Here is a 23,846-nt window from a genome sequence, read left to right on the forward strand (position 1 = left end):
GTATTGTTAGGCTGTGATCCCTGGTTCTGGCCTCCCCAGACAGAGAACATTTTTCCTGTGTTTACCCTCTCTGATCCTGTTAGAATTTTATAATGAAAACTATGTATCGTGAGACAATGTGGGCTATCAGCAGTAATTGGATTGTATTCAACCACAAACTAACCTTATTGCCCAGCAGATCCTCCCCTTTACCATTACTCATCATGGAGAGCATGTCAGGAACAGCACCACGTATACCTAAACATAAGGTGTGAATCTGCTGAAGCTGCAACTCAGGAATACTTGCATGCCAAACAGTGGAAGCAACCCATGATATACAGAATGAGGTCATCCCACAATTAACAGATCAGACCAAAGTTCTGGATTATTAATGCAAACAATCATGATTGGTGGCGGGCAATTAAATAATAACCAGACAAAAAGGCTCCACAAATATTGCCATCCTCAATAATGGGGAAAGTGAGGACTGCAGATGCTGGAGATCAGAGCTGAAAATGTGTTGTTGGAAAAGCGCAGCAGGTTAGGCAGCATCCAAGGAGCAGGAGAATCGACGTTTCGGGCATGAGCCCTTCTTCAATAATGGGGAGCCCAGCACATTAGTGCAAAAGGCAGGTTGAAGCATTTGCAACCATGTTCAGTTAGAAGTGCTAAGTGACCTCCTTCAGGGAACCCAGTATCACTGATGCTAATTTTCTGCCAATGCCTTCTAGATGATATTGGGAAAGGACTGAAGGCACTGGATAATGCAAATAATTACAGGCCCTGTCAACAATCTGGCAACAGTACTTAAGACCTGTCATTGGGAACCTGCTGCACAACCAACCAAGCTGTTCAAGTACTAGCATCTAGCTAGCAATGTGCAAAATTGCGAAAATCAGTCAGAGATTCTGCACCAAGTAGCTCACCTATCTCCCCAATGCCTGTCATCAGGAGTGTAATGAAATATTCCCGACTTGCTTTAATCAGTGCAACTCCAACAATACCCAAGCAGCTTGACATCATCAAGGACAAAGCAGCTTCCTTTAGTTAGCACCACAACCATCACCTTCAACATCACTGCAGTAGTGTGTGCACCATCTACAAGGTACACTGCAAAAACTCACCAACACTCCTTCCTCAGCATTTGCCAAATCCTTAAAGGTCTGTATCACCAAGAAAGTTAAGGACAGTAGATACCTGGGAACAAACAAATCTCCAAGTTTCCCTCCAAGCCATTGACCATCTGACTTGGAAAGACATTACAATTTCTTTACAGTAATGGGCTCCCAACATCCTTGAAATCTCCACTCCATCACAGTGTGGGGTAACACAGCGAAAGGATTGGACTGGGTCAAGTAGGCAGCTTATCAACATCTTCTCCAGGATAGTTAGAGATGGGAAGTAGATACTGGGTTTGACACTGGTGTCCACATCATGTAAAGTAATTTTTACAAAGCTTACCTGGTTAAATCAAATGAATGTTATGGAACAATAGCAAGGCAGAGTAGCTCTCCACCTGTCTCTCAATGTATTTCTCCAATTTTTACTAAGTTACACCTATGAATTTAATGGAACAGTCACCAGTTCACTGGATGGGTCTAACATCTAGGCCAAACTGTAGTAATAAGAGAACTTCAACCCTTCCCAGTGACTCACCAGAGATCATGTTGAACCAATTCACCAGGCTTACACCCAGAACCTCAATACCCACAATAACTAGATCATGGAAAACCTATCATTCCCAAATTCTTTTCGTCATTGTCAAATGTCAGATGTGGTTCAAGCGCTGGCCATTCTCTTGGCAATAAAAGGTCACCAATAAATGCTTCTTCACCAGGGTCAACTTAGTTACAACTGCTCATTGACGTTCCTCCCTCCCCTCATCTTCTAAATCCTCCTGTGCTTCCCTCCCAGCTTACATCGCCACAATCCCCCGTTCCCTTTTTTTTTCCACACAGAACACCATTCTCCCTCCCTACAAACACCCACCTGTCCTCCCACCAACTCGTATTCTCCCTTCCCTTCACATCCTCCAAATCTCCTTCCTATCACGTACTGTCCCATCTGACCTCACCTCCTCTCCCAGCTGCCCACCTCTCTCACTGTCCATTTCCCCCCTTCGTCTTACACACAAACCTGCCTACCCTCTCTTCTCAAACGCTCCCATCATCCCTCCCCTCATACTCCTTCTATTCCCTACTGATCTCACATCCAAAACTGGCTTGCCCTTCTTTTTTTATTCCCCCTACCAATCCTACTACCCCTCACACACACACCCCATGTTCCTCCCACCTCTCCTATCCCTCACCATCTATCTCCTCACTTGCGTACTCCCTCACATCTCACATATGACATCTTAGAAAGTGCATTGCTCCTGAGTGGTGAATACTTTAGCCCAATGCTGGCTGATTCATCCAAATGCTTGCCGAGTTGGTCAGATTTTAGAATGAATCAACTGGATGATCAGGTTTACTACATAACTGTGAATATCACTGCTGGAAAAACAAATATAGGCTGTTGGAAAGAGACCAAAATAAATAAAAATACTCCAAAGACAAACAAATTCATGCTAAGCAAGCAAATTTGTGTAAATGCTTTGAAGATAATCTGATCCTGAGCAGGGACCACATGAATCCACTTATTCTGAAACATGCAAATAAAGTACAATAGGCAATATGGTGGCGTTTTAGAAGTTTGTCTCAGAAATCAAAGTTAAAAAAAATTCTGGTTATGAGCATGTTAATACATAATACATTTTGAATATTCAATCGACATTTGAATCATAGAATCCCTACAGTGTGGAAACAAACTATTTGGCCCAACGAGTCCACACTGATCCTCTGAAGAGTAACCCACCCAGACCCATTCTCCTATCCTATTATTCTAAATTTAACCCTGACTAATGCACCTAACATCACTGCACTACGGGCAACTTAGCATGGTCAATTCAATTAACCTGCACATCTTTGGATTGTGGGAGGAAACTGGAGCACACACAGGAAACCCACGCAGACATGGGGAGAATGTGCAAACTCCACACAGACAGTCACCCAACTCTGGAATCGAACCCTGGTCCCTGGCGTTGTGAGGCAGCAGTGCTAACCACTGAGTCACCGTGAATGGATCAGTGAATGATTTTTGATGGTGTAGTCAAGTAAAATCTTATTGAAATGTGGCAAAAAACACCTCCTCAGGCTGACTATCAATAAAATGCTAAACACCCCAAGAATACCAGAAATCTTTTTAAGTTGATTGACCAAATACAAAAAAGAAACTAGAAATGGGAACAGAACTTAAAATCTCTAATTTTACACGAAGAGTCAATACTACAGAGTAATATTACTGGAGCATTTTAAAAATTATATTATCAAAAGCAATAATCAGTCTGTCCACTTATGTGGCTAAGATGACTAAACCACACAAGAGAATTGTTTCAGTAAGCAAAAACTTTAAAATTGTTTAAACTTTGGAACATTTTCCCACAGTTTTAAGGTCACTATAACTACCTGCACAAGGTCCAATTCATTGAGCATGACTATGGAAGTGCAGCCATAGTCATACACTAGCCTCCAGAAGTCTTTGACTGTGTTTGGCAATGGATGCTGGGTGACGATGAAGGCAGCTGGCTGTCTGTAACTCTGCAAGGAAATGAAAAACAAGAACTTACACACAGAGAAAGCAGCATTTTGTTAAAGTTATAGCTAGCAAGCAAAAATTAGTTAACTACAATTTGAGGGTACATTCAATTGATTTTTGAACTGTGTGAAATTAAGGGCAGTTAAGGAAATTACTCAAATGTTTCACTCCATGTTTTAGTTCCAAGTGTATGCATAAGTAGTTTTCCATTGGTGTGACATTGCATCAAGCAAACATGTACCTTTGAGAGAGTCAAGCAATGACATCAGTTTGGCATCATGCCATCTGATACTTTTGCATGAAAGCATTAGCTCCGTCTTGACAAGCTACTGCTGTACATGGTAATCATCAGGAAAAGTTAATTAGTCAGCCAGCTTGAGCCTGGACTATACTGAAGTCTGTGATACATTTGTAACGTATTCAGTTGCTCTATGAATAAGTCTTCTGATACTTACTCTTAGTAGGAACCCAGTTTCAGTGTTTTTGTTACCACAATTAATAACATAACTCCAGAAACATGCTAATGAAAACTTGCTCCTCAATTTTCAATTGGCTTATTTCCATTGGCTCCAGGTGCAGCTGGAATTGCAATCTCCTTGATTGGAGGGGGCAGGAGAAATCAAACTTGAGCCTTTACTGTGAAGAATACTACTATATATTGCAGTATTGAATAAAACTGACAATCTCCAAAAACATATGCAGTGCTTTTGAAAAAAAAACTAATGTCAAAATGAAAGACATACATCCATAAGGGCAGCATTGATGTAGTTGCTGCTTTCACCATCTATGGTAATTAAGAAAGGCAGGCATCTGTCTGGTGGCAGTGCATCCATGTATCGATTTTTCTCGTGATTCCTGGGAAGAAGAGCTATGCTACAGTCTTCGGGTTGCAGTTGAGAAGAAACAGAATTCAGAGTCTATGTAGTAAGAGAAGGAAACACATTTTACTAATAGCCATTGCAAAGATTGATATTTTTCAATTAATGACTAATATATTAAGATGTTCGCTTCATCAAGAGCATACTCTGTAAATACCAAAGTATTATGTCATGTTTTGGAGAACAGGCAGTGCCAATTGAGTCAGCAGGTTAGTTGATATTTGAACTGTTATATTAAAGTTTCAGTTTCATAATTTCACTACCTGATCAGATACTGAAGACTAAATGAGACCAAACTTCATCATAGAACCAAAGAATCCCTACAGTGTAGAAACAGGCCATTCAGCCCATCAAATCCATACCAACCCTCCACAGAATATCCCACCCAGACCCACTCCCCTGACCTGTCCTTGTAATTCTGCATTTCCACTAGCTAATTCACCTAGCCTGCACGTCCCTGGCCACTATTGGCATTTATCATGGCCAATCCACCTAACCGACACATCTCAGACTATGGGAGGAAACTGGAGCACCCGGAGGAAAACCATGCAGACACAGGGAGAATGTGCAAATATCACATTGACAGTCATCCAAAACTGGAACTGAACACGGGTTCTGGCGTTTTGAGACAGCACTGCTAACCACAGAACTACCATGATATCCCCAGAATAGGAGAAGTAAAAGAAGCAAATCTTACTTAATCCACCAAGCATAATCAGGTAGGAATATCACTGTGCTTACTGAACACATGGAGTGTCACTTCTAGCATGACATAATTGTGTTAACGGCTTGTATATTTGTAGATTCCGACATCTGTACATTCTTGGATCCTGGACATTTTGCGTGCATTTAGCTCCGGCTTCAATACCATAATTTCAAACTCATCTCCAAACTCTAAGACCTTGGACTCTGCTTCCCCCACTGCAACTGGACCCTTGACTTCCTGACCCGCAGACCACCATCAGTAAAGATAGGCAACAATACCTTCTCCATAATAATCCTCAAGCGCCTAGCAAGGCTGCATACTCAGTCCCTTACTGTACTCCTTATATACTCATGACTATATAGCTAAATTCAGGTCTAACTCCATTTACAAATTTGCTGATGATACCACCATAACAAGTTGATTGGTAGGTGGGGATGGAGCCAAAACACAGAGAAACACAGTTGAACTGACAAAGGAATGGTTCAAGATATGTTTGGAGAATGCTAATGGAGACAATTAGTAGCTGACTCTCTCACCCTTCTTCATAAAGACCATCCTTTTCCTAGCTCCCATCAGTTTTGAAGAAGGGTTACTGGACCTGAAATGTTAAACTTTGATTTCTCTCCACTGATGCTGCCAGACCTACTGAGACTTTCCAACAATTTCTGTTTTTAGACAAGAAAGAGATATTGGATGGTGTATTGACAACATTCCCTTGCTCAATGTTAGCAAAATGAAGGAGTTAGTTATTGACTTCAAGAAGTGGAGCAAAGGACATGTCCTTGATTACCCAGTCCTGGTAAAATCTGTGCAGGGAATAGCTGGTTGCTAATGCAAAGTTTTCAAAATATATTCAGCTGCTTGCACACTATTATACGTTGTAGAAGTAGTTTAACGATGAGCCAAAGTGTGCATCGCCGTTCTGGTCTTGCATTGATAGTCAAGCATAATGGAGGAATATGGAAATGCTGTGGTCAAATGACTGAGCAGTAGAGCACCCAATCAATACAATGAGTATTCTATTGTATGAGTAGGGTCTGTTTTAAGTTCCAGGGCCTGCTCAACAGTTTCCTACAATCAGCTTAATGGTCAATATAGTACGTGATTGTCACCTTCAATAGTCTGCACATTTTGGTAACCTTGCCAGCTACAACAAATTCTGTGTCTGGTTAACTTTAGCAGTCCCCTCTTCCTACCCATTCCCTTCCCCCTGCTCCTCTTCCCTCCTCGTCTCCTTTCTTCCCTCCACCCCCAACCACCTCACCCTTTCTCCCATCTACCCAAAATCTCTAGCCAGCATCAGATAACTTTTTGTTTTTTTTTTGCAAGTGGAAGATGAGTTTGAATGAAGGCTGTAGCAACAAACAATTGATAGAAGTTGTTTTAAAATGTGAAAAGGTTAGGTCTAACATCCATTCTGATACATCTATATAGAAGCAATTTAAATACTGTAATTAAATGAGTAAACCTATGTGCACACCAACAATAAAAAGTGTTGCACAGCTTCACATCTTTAATACATGAATTTTAATTGGTCAGGCCAAATACACACATTGCTACATCACTTGATATGAGCTTTCCCCAAACTACAAACTTGACGGACACAACCTTATCACCATAAGTTAAATGAAGAAAGCCATCCTTCCTTAACAATGTGAATATAGAGCAGTTTTGAATTGAATTAGAATGTGAAATACTTGATAACTTGTAGCTGAAGCTTACTTACTTGAAATTCATCTTTAAGTTGTGAGGAGTTACTCTGTGAATCAACTCTTGTCATTTCATAATACGTTGGTTTGACCTCACATGTTGGTATTGAGGTGTCCCCACAGAGACAAGCCTCTAGAATGGCATCGTGAATGAAAATATATTGTTCCTTAAAAATAACACATCCAATTAGTACCATCTTTCATGTTGCAGTTATTAACAAGTTAATTGGATATGAGGAAATAGGATGTAGTTCACTGGAGGGGGAGTTAAAACAAACACATGCCCTCAGAGACCAAGCTTCTGACATAATCTATATTTTAACAATTCAACTAAAGAGGAAACAAGTTTTAAAGTCTGAAACCGTCATTTATGTTTTGTAAAGACTCAACTAAAGTTGTTGGTTACAATGCAATTCTCATTTTCCACATATATATAGGAAAAGCAGAAAAGTCAGCAAATAAAGGTTAAAGTAAATAACATTGTTTTGTTTTATTATTGTATTGTGTTATGGAGCTCACACCCATGATTTTTCACAATTTGACTTTGAGTGACAAAAGAAATTTCCATGTAGTTGATAATGCATTTATTTCCAAATAGGATGCCAAAGACCCAGGTGGAAGAATTGCAATTACAAAATAATTCTGAAAATGGGCTCCCTGCACCACTGCCAACCTATTGGAGCCTAACATGGGCCAGCAAGAGTGATGGTTATTGGCAGTGCAGGTAGGTCAAGGTGGTGCTGAGCAGATATTCAGGTAAGTTTTTACTTGGGACAGACTGACAGGCCCACAGCGAGGATCGAGAGGATAAAGGATTTGAAAGGCAAAGTCATGGGTGGGCAACTCCCAGTTGAGTGAAGTGGGCTGGGAAGGATGTATGTCACCATTTCACTAACCAGCAGCCTGCAGAATTAAGGCTGTGAGATGATGCATTTGGTGCTAGTCTCTCATGTGACCCATTGTAATCAGACTGGCAGTAAGATGAAGCCTTTAATGGCTAAGTAATTTCCCACAAGAGGAAGGGTCTGAAATGGGCCATGTAATGGATCCTTTGCTGCCTGTAAGTTTCTTGAGGTGAAGGGGCAGGTGATGGAAGGCCGGTAAGCTGCTGAGTTACATGTCTACCCGCCTGTTCTCCAACTGATGGGTGGCCTGTAAGATTCAATTCCAAGTTACCTTCCCCTTCCTTTTGAGAAATAAACAACAGGAATGATTAATTAAACAAAAGAAAAATATGAAATATGGATTATGAAATAGTAAAGGAAAAGAAATTTTGATAACAAGCAGAATAAATTGTTTATTTTTAAGATTCAAAATTATTTAACTATGTGCTTAATATTCCACTGATCTGGATATATGTGAAATTTTAATATGATAAAAGAAGTATTTGTTTCAGTCTAGCAGTGTTCACTATGAAATGTAAAGCCCATCTGGAAAGCATCACCTCCCTCAGGCTGCCAGACGTTTAAGGGATAAATATACGATCTGATGAAACAGCAAAACTAACAAACAAGTCACTTCCTTTACCAATTGTCTGTTACGTTAAATATAATTCTGTAACAACAGTAAAGACTGAAGCTAACGGTGAACCATAAATTAATGCTGCCAATTAATAATCATAGAGTCAGTACTTTAAGAGTTAATAAATATTTGATATTCAAATTTGACTAACTACCCATCAATTGAAGGTATGGTTTCAAATGCATGCAGTTTCCACCTATGAACAAATTTGTTGTCTGAATATTTGGCTATACCATGTACATTGGTGAAGCACTAATTGGCCTATTAAGTTTCAAAGACTGCAGCGAGCAAGTATCATATTGGGAAAGGGAGGGAATAAAGGCCTTTTCCTATAACTGAGACAGACAGTGAACAGATGCCAGAAGTCATGGCCATGAGTATGCCAAGCTCTCAAGTGCTCTGGTGCCATAGTAAGATACTTATGGAGATAGTGATAGGACACACAGAGCTGCCAGCCAATCATAGGCTGATACCTGTACACACTCAGTAGTTCCAAACGGAACACAATGTGCTGTCAGCATTGTATCTGGGAGTGCTACAGGATTATTCAGGGAACCAGGTCACAATTAAGTGAGGTCGCGATGATGATTTCAGAATGTCAGCAGAAAGAACAGTGTTTTTGTTCTCCGCAGGCATCCCGATGCTCAGCCCTTGATTAGTCCTGAATGCCTTTGAACAAGGGAGTACCCAATGCTGCTTGCAGAATTTATCTCAAGTCAAAAAACTGGAAATATTTCTTGCAAGAAGAACAGGAAGCTCGATAAAGGTGGAAGGCAGCACTGTTAATCAAGGATGGCATTGGTACATATGAATTACACTGGTTCAGCAGATCAGGATGCAGAATTAGTTTGGATGGAGATTAGCAATAGTATAGAAAAAGTCATTGTGGGTTTGATCTACAGGTCCCCTGACCGTTAGCACAATGTAGGACAAAGGAAACAAGAAGAAATGTTGACTGTTTATAATAAAGGGACAGCAATAGTCATGAATGACTGTAATTGACATAATCTGTGGTAGTAGCAGTCTGAAACAGGAGTTCACAGAGTATTTGAAATATTTTCATTGAGCTGCCCATTCTGGAACTGACTAGAAAGCAGGTTATATTAGATTTGCTACTATGTTAGCATTAATGAATGATCTTGGAGTAAAAGCACCCCTAGGTAGAAGGCTATATGATAGACTGTGATCGAACTTTATATGAGTTGAGATGGACAACATTGGATTTAAGTCAAGTATTTAAACCTGTAAAAGAGCAACTATATGGATATCAAAAGGTGAGTTAAGTAAAATTAATTGTTATTATAGACTAATGGATATATCAAATGAGATGCAATGGCAGACTTTGAAGGGATATTTCAGGATAAGTGTATAGCTGCAGTAAAGAAAAAAAAACCCATAGGGAGAACCCATGCTCTATGGTTAACTAAAAAAGTTAAGTAAAGCATCAAACTAGAGGAAAAGGTATTAAGCTGGGCAAAGAGTGACAGGTCGGACAATTGGTCAGAACTCAAAGAATGGAAACAATGAATAAAGGCCCATCATGAGGTAGAAATTAAGATTACGAGAGGAAGTTAGTTAGAAATGCAAGAACAGACAGCAAGAGTTTCTACAATTGCTTAAAAGGAGTAAGCAAAGTCAGTCTTGGCTCTCTAGAGAGAGGGAGGAAATGGGAAATTGACAGCAAGTAGCAGATGAAACCAACACATATTTTGCCTTTGTCTTCACGGTGGCCAAAGACAGAATAAACCCTAGTGAGACTAAACAAAAGGGAGATCCCGCTAGAACTGAATAAAACATGTTTATGTCACAGCTAGAGTACTATGTACATTTCTCGATTACTGAAGTACACAAAGATATGATCTTTCTGGGAATGGTAGAGAGCAGATTTACAAGGGTGCTACAGGAAATGGTGAATTTTGACTGCAAGGAATTATTGAATAGAGTTGGATTATTTTCTTTGCAACAGAGGGGGCTGAGGAGAGATTTAACTGAGGTTTACAAAGTTTTGAGGAGTCTAAGTATGGTGGATAGGAAGGGCTCATTTCTCTTACCAAAAAGGGCAGTGATCCTTGTGATCCAAAGTGTATTATGTATTAAAATAATCAGCAAAAAGAATATAAGGGTGTTGGAGGATCAATTTTATCTGGAGGGCAAAAGGATAAAAGCAGAAATGCAAGTCACATACAAAGTATACATCTTTCAAAACCAGTGTTGTAACTACACAGTTACAGACCAAAAACTAGAAAGATAGATTAGGCTGGATTGCTTTTTCCTGTCTGACATGACCATGGTGAGTCAAAGTGTTTCCTTTGGCGCTGAAAATTTTTGATAACATTCTCTTAGTGTCAGAGACAAAATAATGGCACTTCCACACTAGAATACTGTTTTGCCACAAATGCTCAAGATTAAGTTTTGTGACCTTTGATTATATTGATTTGAATCTTACCTCTGTCTGAACCATATTGATGCGCCTTGATCGTAATGCTTTAACACAGTTATAGATATCAACAACTCCTTCTCGTTCTGCCATGTCTAACATAATATCTATAACTATATAGCAGCCAGTTCTTCCAGCTCCAGCACTGAAAATATACAAACAGGAATGAGAATTTCATAACAAGTCTTAATTTTTGGTTACAACCATGTTCACTTGACAGAAACATATTATTTAGAGTATACACAGATCTTTACAAATCACTTTAACATGTATTGGAGGTGCTAGTGTTGGACTGGGGTGGACAAAGTTAAAAATCATACAATACAAGCAGCGCTTTGAAAGCTAGTGCCTCCAAATAAACCTGTTGGACCATAACCTGGTGTTGTGAGATTTTTTAACTTTGTTCGCATCAACATGAATACAGATTAAAAACACACTTTAGTTAAAAACAATATATTGCAGATTATAATCCCCAAAACTGTGAAAAACTGCTCTCTAATTCCAAGTAAAATGGACTGATAAAGTTGACCCAGTCGAATTGCTTCATATATTAAAGGGTTCAAATACTGAGCATAAATGTAGAATATATTCAACAATACCGAACATTGAGAATAGAAGAGAATTCACGTGGAAACTTTTCCATGCAAAGTATAATAGAAGCGGTAAATACCTTACACGAGAAATTCATTAAAGCAATAGTTTTAGGAGGCAATTAGCACTGTTTCTGAAGAGGTAAATAATTCAATCATACAGAGAGAATGTAATGCTGAGATGGATCACAAGAATACTCATTCTCTGGGCCAACTATCTGTTTCTACAAACTCCAAAGTTAAGGTTTCACTGAAATTATCTGAATACAGATATACCTGAAATCTAGTGATGTTAATGTCACTGTCAGTTACAGATATAGATAAAATAATGTTGACATCACAAAGAGGTTTAACAATATCACAGCAATTGATACAATAAGCACTGCTAACCTGCAATGTACAACTACTGGTCCTGCTCCTGGGGGATTCGAAATTTTCACACGACGGATAAATGCCAGTAAACCGGTTGCATGATAAGGAACACCATGGTCAGGCCAACCAGTAAAATGAAACTGTTTAACCTCACGTATTTCATCGAAACCTCTCTGGGAAGGGACAAAAAGAAAAAAATGAAAATAGGAGCAACAGAATATACTCCTTTCCAAATTAACACACTACATATGTGTACAATCTTCTAAACATATCGTGGCCTATTTTCATAATCCTTTAGATTCATCTCAAATTATTACAGACATTTATTGTAGTCTTTTAGCTTCATGTTTCATATTGCCCGTGCGCTCTTCCATTATTCTTGTTCTTCATGTCCAATATCTCTTTCAATCAGCAAACTAATGTTTTTTCAGATCCTATGCAATGAACGCTTACAAGATTCAACTTTCAGTTTAATAGGTGAACTGCTAGATCACCTGCATTTCCTTCGAAATGGAGCTTAAATCTTATTGATTTCAATTACTTAAAGACACTTTCTTCCGCTCCTCTTGAAAGCGCAACAGACAGCTACCATTTCTTACTTAGGATTGTTTCAACTTTCACCCACTTGCCTATCCATAATCCAAGCCTTAATGAGTCAGTTGATGACAAATAAATTGACACAATTCTACCACTGAAGATTTGCAAAACAAATTCTCTTTTGTCCCAAACCTGGATGTTAAATATTTGAATATTGTACCAAATTTTGTCTAGCATTTCTCTTCTTCTGGACATCATCACCATTTAAAGTTATATTATTTTCAATTCTAAACTCTAAAATTCTTTGTTTAATTTGTTACATTCCCAGTCATTCAATGCTGTTTCATTTTTCAGGATGTTAAAAGTCAAATCCAATCACTGCCAGGTAATGTAATTAATATATTTCACATCCTAAGCTGTGCTCTAGTGTTGCTCTCAATCATAAATTTTACATAATTTAAAATGTGACTAAACAAGCACAAGTCATAACATCACCATATACTTGCTTGCAATAAATATCGTAAATGGAATTTTTCCCCCCGATAGATTTTAGCTTAGCTTATTTGTTTTTTGGAAACAGCATATTTAGCAGCCTTAGATTGTTAGTAAAATACACAATTCAATAGATGTCCAACAGGTTTTAATGCATATTTGCTGCTGGTTGTGTTGAGGCTACAGATCAGGGGTGGCACGGTGGCTCAGTTGCCTCACAGCACCAGGGATCCAGGTTTAATTCCAGCCTTGGGAGGCTGTCTGTGTGCAGTTTGCACATTCTCCCAGTGTCTGTGTGGGTTCCCTCTGGGTGCTCCGGTTTCCTCCCACAGTCCAAAGATGTGCCGGTCAGGTGAATTGCCCACGCTAAATTGCCCGTAGTGTTAGATGCATTAGTTAGAAGGAAATGGGTCAGGGTGGGTTATTCTTCGGAGGGTCGGTGTGGACTTGTTTGGCCGAAAAGCCTGTTTCCACACTGTAGGGAATCTAATCAGATGTACTATATGGCACTGGGGCATGTATTAGCATGATTTTATTTACCATTGTTAGGTCTTTGCTGATCAATTTTCTTTTCTGGCCCTTCGCTGCAGATAATTCCCATTTGAGTGTTTCAAGCAATTCAGGTGAAAGATAATTTGAAGTATCAACTTATCAGAATTTCACTTTTACTGAGTATTATTAAATAAACAAACATTCTATAAATACTAAAAAGGGAATACACAAAAAAGTTAAGAAACTCAGCTTACCCTTTCTAATGTAAATGTTCGAACTACATATTCTGCCAACGGTTCCTCTTCCATGAATGTAACTTTAAAATCTGCATAAACCTCAGAATCATCTGGCCAATATTTGTAGCACTTTACCTTAAATTTCAAAATAAAAATGATTGAGAATTTTTATTCTTTTACTTTTATAAAATGTAATTTACATTACAAGCCCCAGTTTTACCATGGTAGCCGAGGTATAAATAGTATGATCACATTGCTTTGCAGAAGCTTAGCTGGAGTACGAACAGAGTTGCTCAGAGTAAGTTCCATCTACGTTTAAACACTTACATGTTTTCTCCCCCAACAGTTGTACATTTTAAATGCTTAAATGATGACAAGAAAATCCTTATGATTTGGAGATGCCGGTGTTGAACTGTTGTACAAAGTTAAAAATCACACAACACCAGGTTATAGTCCAACAGGTTTAATTGGAAGCACACTAGGTTTCAGAGCGACGCTCCTTCATCAGGTGATACTGGAGGGCTCAACCCTAACACAGAATTTACAGCAAAAATTTATGGCGTGATGTAACCGAAATTATACATTGAAGGATTGATTGTTAAGCCTTTCATCTGTTAGAATACAGTGATAGTTTCACTTCTTTCATGTGTAAGTCACAAAACTGCAAATTTTTGCTATAAAATCCGTGTTACGATCAAGCCCTCCACAATCATCTGACGAAGGAACGTCACTCCGAAAGCTAGTGTGCATCCAATTAAACCTGATGGACTATAACCTGGTGTTGTGTAAGAAAATCCTTGCTTTCTAAAACATTCCAACTGAGATCACATAGCTTTATAAAAGCCCCAGAGAGTCCAATGGATCCTGACCATTTCTATGTTTGATAACGTAATACATATCAAATTCATAGGATATCAAATCCAGGCTGTAAGACCATTTCCTGCAGAAACTTTCACTCCACTTCACTTGAACTCAAGTTGCAAGCTGTGTGTCAGTATGAATCCAGTATAATTTCATAAAGATTACTGACTACATCCAGTGTGAACATATGCTAAAATAGTTTATATTAAAAATGTGCTTAATAGCATTTTGTTAGTTTAGTTCAAGATACACCACACAATAGTTTGTAATGAATCATACACAATGTAGTCATCTCTGCAATTGTCTCCTTCCAAAGTGAAATCCTGTTCTCCAACAGATCACTATCTCATGAGCTTTTCCAAAAAGGTAGAATCTAACCTTTTCCCTGGATATTCAATTGCATTACCATGACTGAATCTCTGATGATCAACTATCTAGATGCTCCCATTTACCAGAAACAGAACCAGAAATTGCTGGAGAAACTCAGCAAGTGTGGAGAAAAAAAACAGAGTTAACACTTTGAATCCAGTAACCATTCATCAGAATGTAGTGATTCTAAAGAGGTCAGCCAAGTGGACCTCATAAAATACGAGTTCCCTGAGCGGCTGTTAATCTGGTTCAGCCAGATACTCCTAGCTGACGGACAGAAACAGGAGTGTCAGAGGTTCTGTTCACCCTGCGAGCTGGCTGTGAGGATGATGAATTAGTGTCAAGGACTCTCCATGTGTGAATAAAGGGTGACTTGGTGATAGGATTCTGGCCTTTGTGGAGTTATTTCAGTGGAAACCACAGACAAGCACGGTCCAGAGAAATTTGCTCACAACATTAGTCTTTTAATTGGCATGTCTGGCATCATGTCCCATTAGTTGGGAAGCTGGTCTTGTTTGATCCTGCCATTGAAGACTGGGCCCAGTATGTGGAAAGAATGCGCTATTTTATCTGAGCAAATGACATTAGGGCAGATGAAAAGTGATTTTCCTGACAATTTGTGGACCTGCAGTATGTTTGGTTATGAGGAGCCTAACTTTCCCTGAGGCACCAGATACTAAAACCTTTCAAAAGTTGATGGATTTAATTCAGGAATATTGCGACTCCAAGCCCCCTTTATTTCTGACACACTATTGGTTTTACTTGGCAATTCGAGAACCAGGGGAATCCATTTTGGGGTTTTTGAAGAGGTTCTGACAATTGGCAGAAGCACATGACTTTGGTCTAACTCTTAATGAGACGCTGAGAGACTGTTTGGGATCTGGGATTCATGATGTAACAATGCAAAAGCGCTGACTAGCTGAAGCCCAACTGGACTTCAAACAGGCACGACAACAGGCTTTATCAATGGAAAATGTAGCAAGTGGAGTATATATGAGTTGGATGGTATTCTGTTGCAAGAGAACACCCCAGCCATTTGACTGAGCATGTGGAATACCAGTTCATTAAAGATAATAGTAAAACTTCACTCAAGACTTTTCATGAACAGAGGGACTCCAGATCAGCCCACAGCAGAAACACAAAGCAAAGCCAAGCCTCTACCAAATGATTAAAAGTTTCTTCAGGATTTGAGCAGGGAGGCCATTGTAGTCATTAGCGGTACGTGACTCGAGACAGCAAAAGAGTCCCATTAGACCTAAACTGAGTAAGATAACTCTTAGGCCAGGATCCAGGAGAGTGCACACCCTCGAAAGTCCAATTTGGAACAGTTAAATTGCTGAGCAACACTCAAAGTAAACATCTGCTCAGATGGTCACTCAGTTCTAATGGAGGTCGATGTCAGCATGGCTATATCACACAATACAGAACCAGTCATTACCAAAATTTACTCTGGCTCCAACCCTTAGGTTTGCATAAGACCTTGGCTAGGATGAGAACCTATACCAGGGAAACCCCAGAGATTAAGGATACAATTTCAGTCCTGGCCTCTTACAATAAGCAACAGGTTCAGTTACCACTTATTGTAGTAAAAGGCTTGGGCACAAGCTTGATAGGGTGAAATTAGTTTATAAAGATTTGATTTGATTGACTTAACATTTTTCGATTAGATAATGGCTGCCTGAGTGAAGTCTTAATCAAATACTCGAAAGTTTTTCCTGGAAGGACGATGAAATAAGACAATGCCAGGAAGCAATTCCATGAACCTGCATATGTGAAAAAGTAGAGGCGGAATCAGAAGGCTGGAAAGTGACGGTTTGCAGAATGGGCAGCACTGGCCATACCAATTGTGAAGCCCAACAGGTCAATTTGCATTTGTGGGGAATTAAACAAACAGCAAACCACTTTTTGCAGCTGGATAAATATCCACTCCCTCACAGAGGATTTATGCACAAAACTGGCAGGATGGCTATCATTCACGCAGCTGGACACAAGCCATGAGTATTTGCAATTCAGCTAAAAGAGGATTCCCAAAAGTATAATACAATTAATACCCATAAGGGTTTATACCAATATATGAAACTGCCATTTGGAGTAGCATCAGCTTGTGTGGTGTTTCAGTAGACAATGGAGAACTTTTTACAAGGTCTAACCTAGGTCACCATTTGTCTAGATGATGTGCTCATAACAGAGAAAACTAATGAGGATCATCTCCTAGGCAGATGTTTTTGTGTTCCAGGATCCCAAAGTGATCTACTTGGGCTACAGTCAACAAGATGAGGTCACACTCACTTGAAGATAAAATGAGGGTGATCAAAGGTGCCCCTTCACACATCTATATCAGAGCTTAGGTTTTTCCTTGGGTTGGCGAATCATTATGGAAAGTGCCGACATAACCTGGCCTCCATTCTGGCACCTTTGCATCAACTCTTAAATGGTCAGCCTGGGAAATGGTTGCATTGTCAAGCCATAGCTTTCAGGAAAGTGAAGTCAAAGCTATCATCTTTAAGGTGTTAACACGTTATGATCCAAAGCAAGATCTGGTATTGATATGCAATATCTCCCTGCACAGCATTGGGGTAGTATTAGCTCATAGGTGGCCCAATGGAGAGGAACACCCAATAGTATATACATCCAGAACTTCAGCTGGTGCAGAGCGTAAATATGCCCAGACGGAGAAGGAAGATCTGGTGGTCACATTTAGAGTCAGAAAGTTCCACCATTCTTGGGATGTAAATTTGTAATAACAATGGAGCACAAAGCCCTGTTAGGCCTACTTAAAAAGGATGAGGCAGTGCCACCCATCGCTTCTGGCCAAATTCAGTGGTAAGCTCTAACAATAAAGGAATATAATTATAAGTTGGAATACCGTTCAGATGGGAATTCTCCTGCTCACCTGCTCCTCAGATGCTGCCTGACCTGCTGTGCTTCTCCAGCACCACATTCCCGACATCGTTCAGGTGGCCAAGTAGCAAATATGCATGCATTGAGCTGCCTCCCACTGGCAGATACATCACCGGTGGCACTGCCACTGGAAAAGTCCGTAACAGCTATAAATCTTCTGGACACGCTTGCAATCACAGCTGACAATATTAGACTTTCGATGCAGAAAGATCTGGTCCTGGCAAAACTGAAACAGCTGGTGGTGGTGTGGGGGGGAGGGGGAAGAACCAAAGAGCTGCCACAACAAGAATTGAAACCTAATTGGATTGGAGAGACACGATCACAGTAGAGGACAGCACATTATTATGGGGAGGGCAGCACCAGGAACATCAGTGTCAGGCACAATACCCTGCTAAGTGAGAGAGAGAGTTTATGTCAGGTGTCGAAGTTTGGTGTAGGGACCACTGGAATTGCCTTACATGGGTAAGGAGCATGGGCAACACAAGATCAGGTCCAGTGACATGTAAAGTTCAGATAGGTCTGACGGTCCTGACCAAGCACATGGACCAGATGAAAGCTGCTAACCCGCTCACGGTGTGAGTGTAAGATGTGCCAGGCTCCTTGACAGCCTTTCCTACCGTTCCAGAACCCAAGGGTTCTCCCTTTCCATCAAGCGTTGAAGGTAACTCAGAATCTGAGATGGACATGGTCATTTTTGCCATGAAGAAGGGAATGAATCTCTTCTGACCCACTCTGGGCACAAGAGGTGAGCTACTGTGTGTTACATACCGTATCATTGGAGTTAGAAATCACATAACAGCAGATTATAGTCCAACAGGTTTAACTGAAAGCACTAGCTTTCGGAGCACTGCTCCTTCATCAGGTGGTTGTTCACCATTGGAGAAACCTGACTTGGTGCTAAAACGCTACAAAGGGGGAACTATAATACAAAAAAGAACTGGCCTATGTCCTCAGACTCAGAGGGGGAGGGATGTAGTGACTGCAAATGAAGTCAGCCAAGTGGACCTCCTGCTTAGATCTGTCAGCCAGGACTCCACCATTGGGGCTGTTAATGTGGTCTAATCATGGAGTCATGACTGCCAGATATAAACAGGAGCATCAGACATCTTGTTCACTCTGAGAACTGACTCTGAAGGAGCTGGATCAGTGCCAATGACTCTCCGTATGCAAATAAAGAGTGACTTGGTGATGGGATCCCAACCTCTGTGAAGTTATATACAGAACACCAAGGTACATTGGCTAGAAGAGTAGTTTACAAGCTGGAAATTTTGCAGCGATTCACGCATTTTCCTACTTCCTAAACATGGCTACAATCTACAAGGTGCAAGTCAGAAATACTTTCAAATTGTCTGGATTAGTGCAACTCACAGAGTCATAGAGATATACAGCACAGAAACAGACCCTTCGAATCAACTTGTCTATGTGGACCAGATATCCTAAATAAATCTAGTCCCATTTGCCAGCATTTGGTCCATATCCATCTAGACCCTTCCTATTCATATACCCATCCAGATGCCTTTTAAATGTTGTAATTGTACCAGCCTCCACCACATCCTCTGGCAGCACCACCCTCTGCCTGAAAAAGTCGTCCCTAGGGTCCCTTTTAAATCTTTTCTCCCTCACCTTAAACCCATTCCCTATCGTTATGGACTCCCTACCCCAGAGAAAAGCCCTTGACTATTCAGCCTATCCATGTCCCTTATGATTTTATTAATCCCTAAAAGGTCACCCTGAACCTCCGATGCTCCAGGGAAATTAGCCCCAGTCTATTCAACCTTTTCTGATAGCTTAAATCCTCCAACCCTGGCAACACCCTTGTAATTTTTTTCTGAACCATTTCAAGTTTCACAACATTCTTCCTAAAGGAGGGAGACCAGGATCGCACGCAATATTCCAAAAGTGGCCTAACCAATATTCTGCAAAGCCACAACATGACCTCTCAACTCCTGTACTCAATACTCTGACCAATAAACGATAGCATACTAAACGCCTTCTTCACTATCCTATCTAACCGAGACTTCTCTTTCAAGGAACTATGAGCCTGCACGCTCTTTGTTCAGCAACACTCCTTAGGATCTTCATTAAGTGTATAAATCCTGCATTGATTTACCTTTACAAAATGCAGCACGTCACATTTATCTGAACTAAACTCCATCTGTTACTCCTCGACTCATTTGCCCACTTGATTAATATCCTGTTGTACTCTGAGGTAACCTTCATCACTGTCCACTACACCTCCAACTTACTAACCATATCTCCCATATTCACATCCAAATCATTCACATACATGATGAAAAGCAGTGGACCAGCACCGATCCTTATAGCACTGAACTGATCACAGGCCTCCAGTCTGAAAAGCAACCCTCTACCACAACTAAGATCTACCTTTGTCCCAGTTCAGCATCCGAATGGTTAGTTCTCCCTATATTATGTGTGATCTAACTTTGCTAACCAATCTCACATGGGGAATCTTGCTGAATGCCTTACTGAAGTCCACTTTGATCACATCCGCTGCTGTGCCTTCATCAATCCTCTTTGTTACTTCTTCCAAACCGCAATCAAGTTAGTGAGACATGATTTCCTCCACACAAAGAAAGTTGATATCCCAAATCTGTCCTTACTTTTCCAAATACAAGTAAATCCTGCCATCAGGATTTCCTCCAACAATTTGCTCATCACCGACGCCAGGCTCACTGGTCTATAGTTCCTGACACTTCCTTACCACCTTTTTAAAATCGTGGCATCATGTTAGCCAACCTCCGGTCTTCTGGCACCTCACCTGCAACTATCTATGATACAAATATCACAGCAAAGGGCCTTGCAATCATTTCCTGAGCTTCCCATAGAGTTCAAAGGTACATCTGATGAGGTTCTGAGGATTTATCCACCTTTATATGTTTTAAGTTATCTAGAACCACCTCCTCTGTAATATGGACATTTTTCAAGAGGTTGCTATTTATTTTGCCATGCTGTCTACCTTCACTATCCTTCTCCACAGTAAACACTAATGCAAAATACTCTTTTAGTATCTCCCCATCTCCTGCAGTTCCACACATAGGTGGCCTTGCTTCTCTCCTAGTTTCTTTTTTATCCTTAATGTATTTGTATAATCCCTTTGGATTCTCTTTAAGTCAATTTGCCAAAGTGCTCTCATGTCCTCATTCGACCCTCCTGATTTCCCTCAAGTATACTCCTATTGCCTTTATACCCTGCTAGGGAATCACTTGATCTCTGCTGCTGTCAATACCTGACATATTTCCTTCTTTTTCTTGACCAAAAACTCAATTTCCCAAGTCACCCAGCATTCCATATACCTACCAGACTCTCCTTTCACCCTAACAGGAATATACTGTCTCTGGTTTCTTGTTATCTCCCTTCTGAAGGCTCCCTATTTTCCAGCTGTCTCTTTACCTGAGGACATCTGCCCTCAATCAACTTTTGAACGTTCTTGCCTAATACCGTCAAAATTGGACTTCCTCCAAATTATAACTTCAATTTTTAGATCCAGTCTATACTTTGTTTTATCACTATTTAAAAACTAATAGAATTACGGTTACTGTCCCTAAAGTGCTCCTCTACCGACACCTCAGTCACTTGCCCTGCCTTATTTCCCAAGAGTAGGTCAAGTTTTGCACCTTCTCTAGTAGGTATATCAACATACTGAATCAGAAAATTTTCTTGTACACACTTAACAAATTTCTCTCCATCCAAGCCCTTATATAATAGTCCCAGTGTATGTTTGGCAAGTTTAAACCCCCTACCATTACTACCTTACTATTCTTACAACTAACTGAGATCTCGTTACAAATTTGTTTCTTAATTTCCTGCTGACTAGTGGGGGGTCTATAGCACAATCCCAGTAACTTCACACAAGTAACTTCCTTGGACATATTTCAAGAATATCCTCCCTAGATACAGCTATAATGTTATTCCTGATCAGAAACGCCACTCCCACTCTTTTCTTGTCCCTCCTTTCAATCCTTCCTATAGCATCAATACCCTGGAACATTAAATTGCCAGTCCTGTCCATTCCTGAGCCATGTCTCTGTAATTGCCATGAAATTCCAGGCCCATGTTCTTAACCATGCCCCGAGTTCATCTGCCTTCCCTTTTGGGCGACTGCATTGAAATAAATGCAGTTTAATAATCAGTCCCACCTCACTCTCTACTTTGTTTTTGCCTACTCTGCCTGTTTGACTTACTCCTTTTCCCAACTGTACCACACTCAGACTAATCTGTATCCTCACCATCTCACTGGGTTTTCTCCCCCCACCCATCTTAGTAGTTTAAATCCTCCCAAGCAGCTGCAGCGAATCTCCCCGCTGGAATATTAATCCCTTTCAAATTCAGGTACAATCCGTCCTTCTCATATGTGTCACTTCTACCTCAGAAGACATTCCAATGATCCAAAGATATGAATCCTTCTCTCCTGTACCAGCTCTTCAACTACATATTCATCTGCTCTCACTAGCTTGTGGGATTGGGAATAATCTAGATATTACTACTCGAGGACCTAATTTTTAAAATTTCTGCCTAACTCCCTACAGTCTCTCCACAGAATTTCATCCTTTTCTCTAACTCCAATAATATTTCAGAAGCTCATCATCATGTAGGAAAATAAAGTTTTCTTCATCAGGACCCTTCCACTTCCAAAACGCAGGAGTGTTAAATACATGTAAAAGTTAACCTGCAGCAAATAGCAAGGGCACCTTCACATGTGCCATCTTTCGAATAATATCTAAGATCTAGAGAGATAGGCACATAGGAACACCACCACCTGCAAGTTCCTCTCCAAGCCAAAACCATTCTGAATCAGGAAATACATCACATTCATTTATGGACATGGTCAAAGACCTGGACTTCCCTAATAGCAGTTGTTGTACATAAACTATATGGATTGCAGCAGTACAAGAAATGGCTCAACACCCACTCAAAGAGTAACTAGGGATGGGTAATAAAGACTGGACTGGTCAGTAATGCTGTCATCCCATCAACAAATTTTTAAATTAGATTTTTCTTCATACTTTAAAATTCACACCAAAAGCATTTGTTTTACTATTAAAAGCAGACTTACTCTTCCAACTTCCACCAGATTTGTGACCATGACGATACAAACCGATTGCTCTTGCCAAACCATTCTCCAGAAATCATAAACAGTTTCATGAACTGGTCCTAGGAGACGATGATACCATAATGATTAAATAATGCCAAAAATGCATGATTATACATGATATTCATTCACATTTTACTATAACATTAACGTTCTACTTCACTGTTATCCAATTAAATTTTTTTGAATGCACAATTCTGATGCAGACTTTCACCAGCAGGAGTATATACAAAAAAAAGTCACAGAAACGCAAACAATGGATGAAGCCTTATTTTAAGATGGTGTATTCAGAAAATCAGCACCATTGTTGAAACATAAGGAAGTGAAATTTTGGAAATCACCAACTGAAACAGAAAATACCAAGAATAAAGCTCTGAGGTTACCTGGAAAGAGAAAAGACAGGTTATCCCCACATCATGATGGGAAACCAGATGATAAATGTAACGTACTACACAACAGAATGGAACAATTGACAGAATTCAATACTCAATTCCGTTGATTTGTATCCAAGAGGCAATTAATGGTTTCAATGGTCCTTGTATTGCTTTTGGGTGGTGATGATTATTGGTGGATAATGTTAAAAACTAACTGTGATCAGCATTCCTGACTTACAAGTCTAACTGCTATATCCTTTCCAAACTACCCTCATGTTTTTTTGTTAAATTTTGCCAGTCTTCAGATGCTCAATTCCTTTCCACTCTGGTACTTGAAATCTTTCTTTTATCTTCCAGAAGCTTATTAATTTGCTGTGATGAGCACTCCTCATCCTTGTTTAATACTATTCCTCTATCTATTGCCATGGAATGTAGAATCTTTAGAATTGACATTTAGTATTTGGTATCAACACACTGAAAAATTAATTTCCCTTTATATATTTTAACGCCATGTCAACACATCTTAACATCACCAATTTTGTGTGTCAAAACAACCTAGCATTACCATCATCAGAGCTTCACATCAATGTTATTCATCTCAAAACGTTCTCTGAAGACACCACCAATGTTCATAAGGGCCAAACTC

At 39.9% G+C, this 23,846-nt stretch overlaps 1 protein-coding gene across 2 annotated transcripts in view; it reads right to left on the bottom strand.

The window, feature by feature from the left end:
* ptprk (protein tyrosine phosphatase receptor type K) overlaps positions 1-23,846 on the bottom strand; it is a 610,797-nt gene that overhangs the window by 32,173 nt on the left and 554,778 nt on the right. For both annotated transcript variants that reach the window (XM_060851099.1, XM_060851091.1), the window contains 7 exons: positions 22,791-22,888; positions 13,604-13,720; positions 11,847-12,001; positions 10,876-11,011; positions 6,926-7,075; positions 4,359-4,532; positions 3,486-3,617 (listed from right to left, as the gene is read on the bottom strand). In XM_060851099.1, the coding sequence (XP_060707082.1) occupies positions 3,486-3,617; positions 4,359-4,532; positions 6,926-7,075; positions 10,876-11,011; positions 11,847-12,001; positions 13,604-13,720; positions 22,791-22,888 (962 nt within the window). The remainder of the gene's footprint in view (positions 1-3,485; positions 3,618-4,358; positions 4,533-6,925; positions 7,076-10,875; positions 11,012-11,846; positions 12,002-13,603; positions 13,721-22,790; positions 22,889-23,846) is intronic.

Source organism: Hemiscyllium ocellatum, chromosome 3 (genome assembly GCF_020745735.1).
Source record: "Hemiscyllium ocellatum isolate sHemOce1 chromosome 3, sHemOce1.pat.X.cur, whole genome shotgun sequence".
Classification (NCBI taxonomy): Eukaryota; Metazoa; Chordata; class Chondrichthyes; order Orectolobiformes; family Hemiscylliidae; genus Hemiscyllium; species Hemiscyllium ocellatum.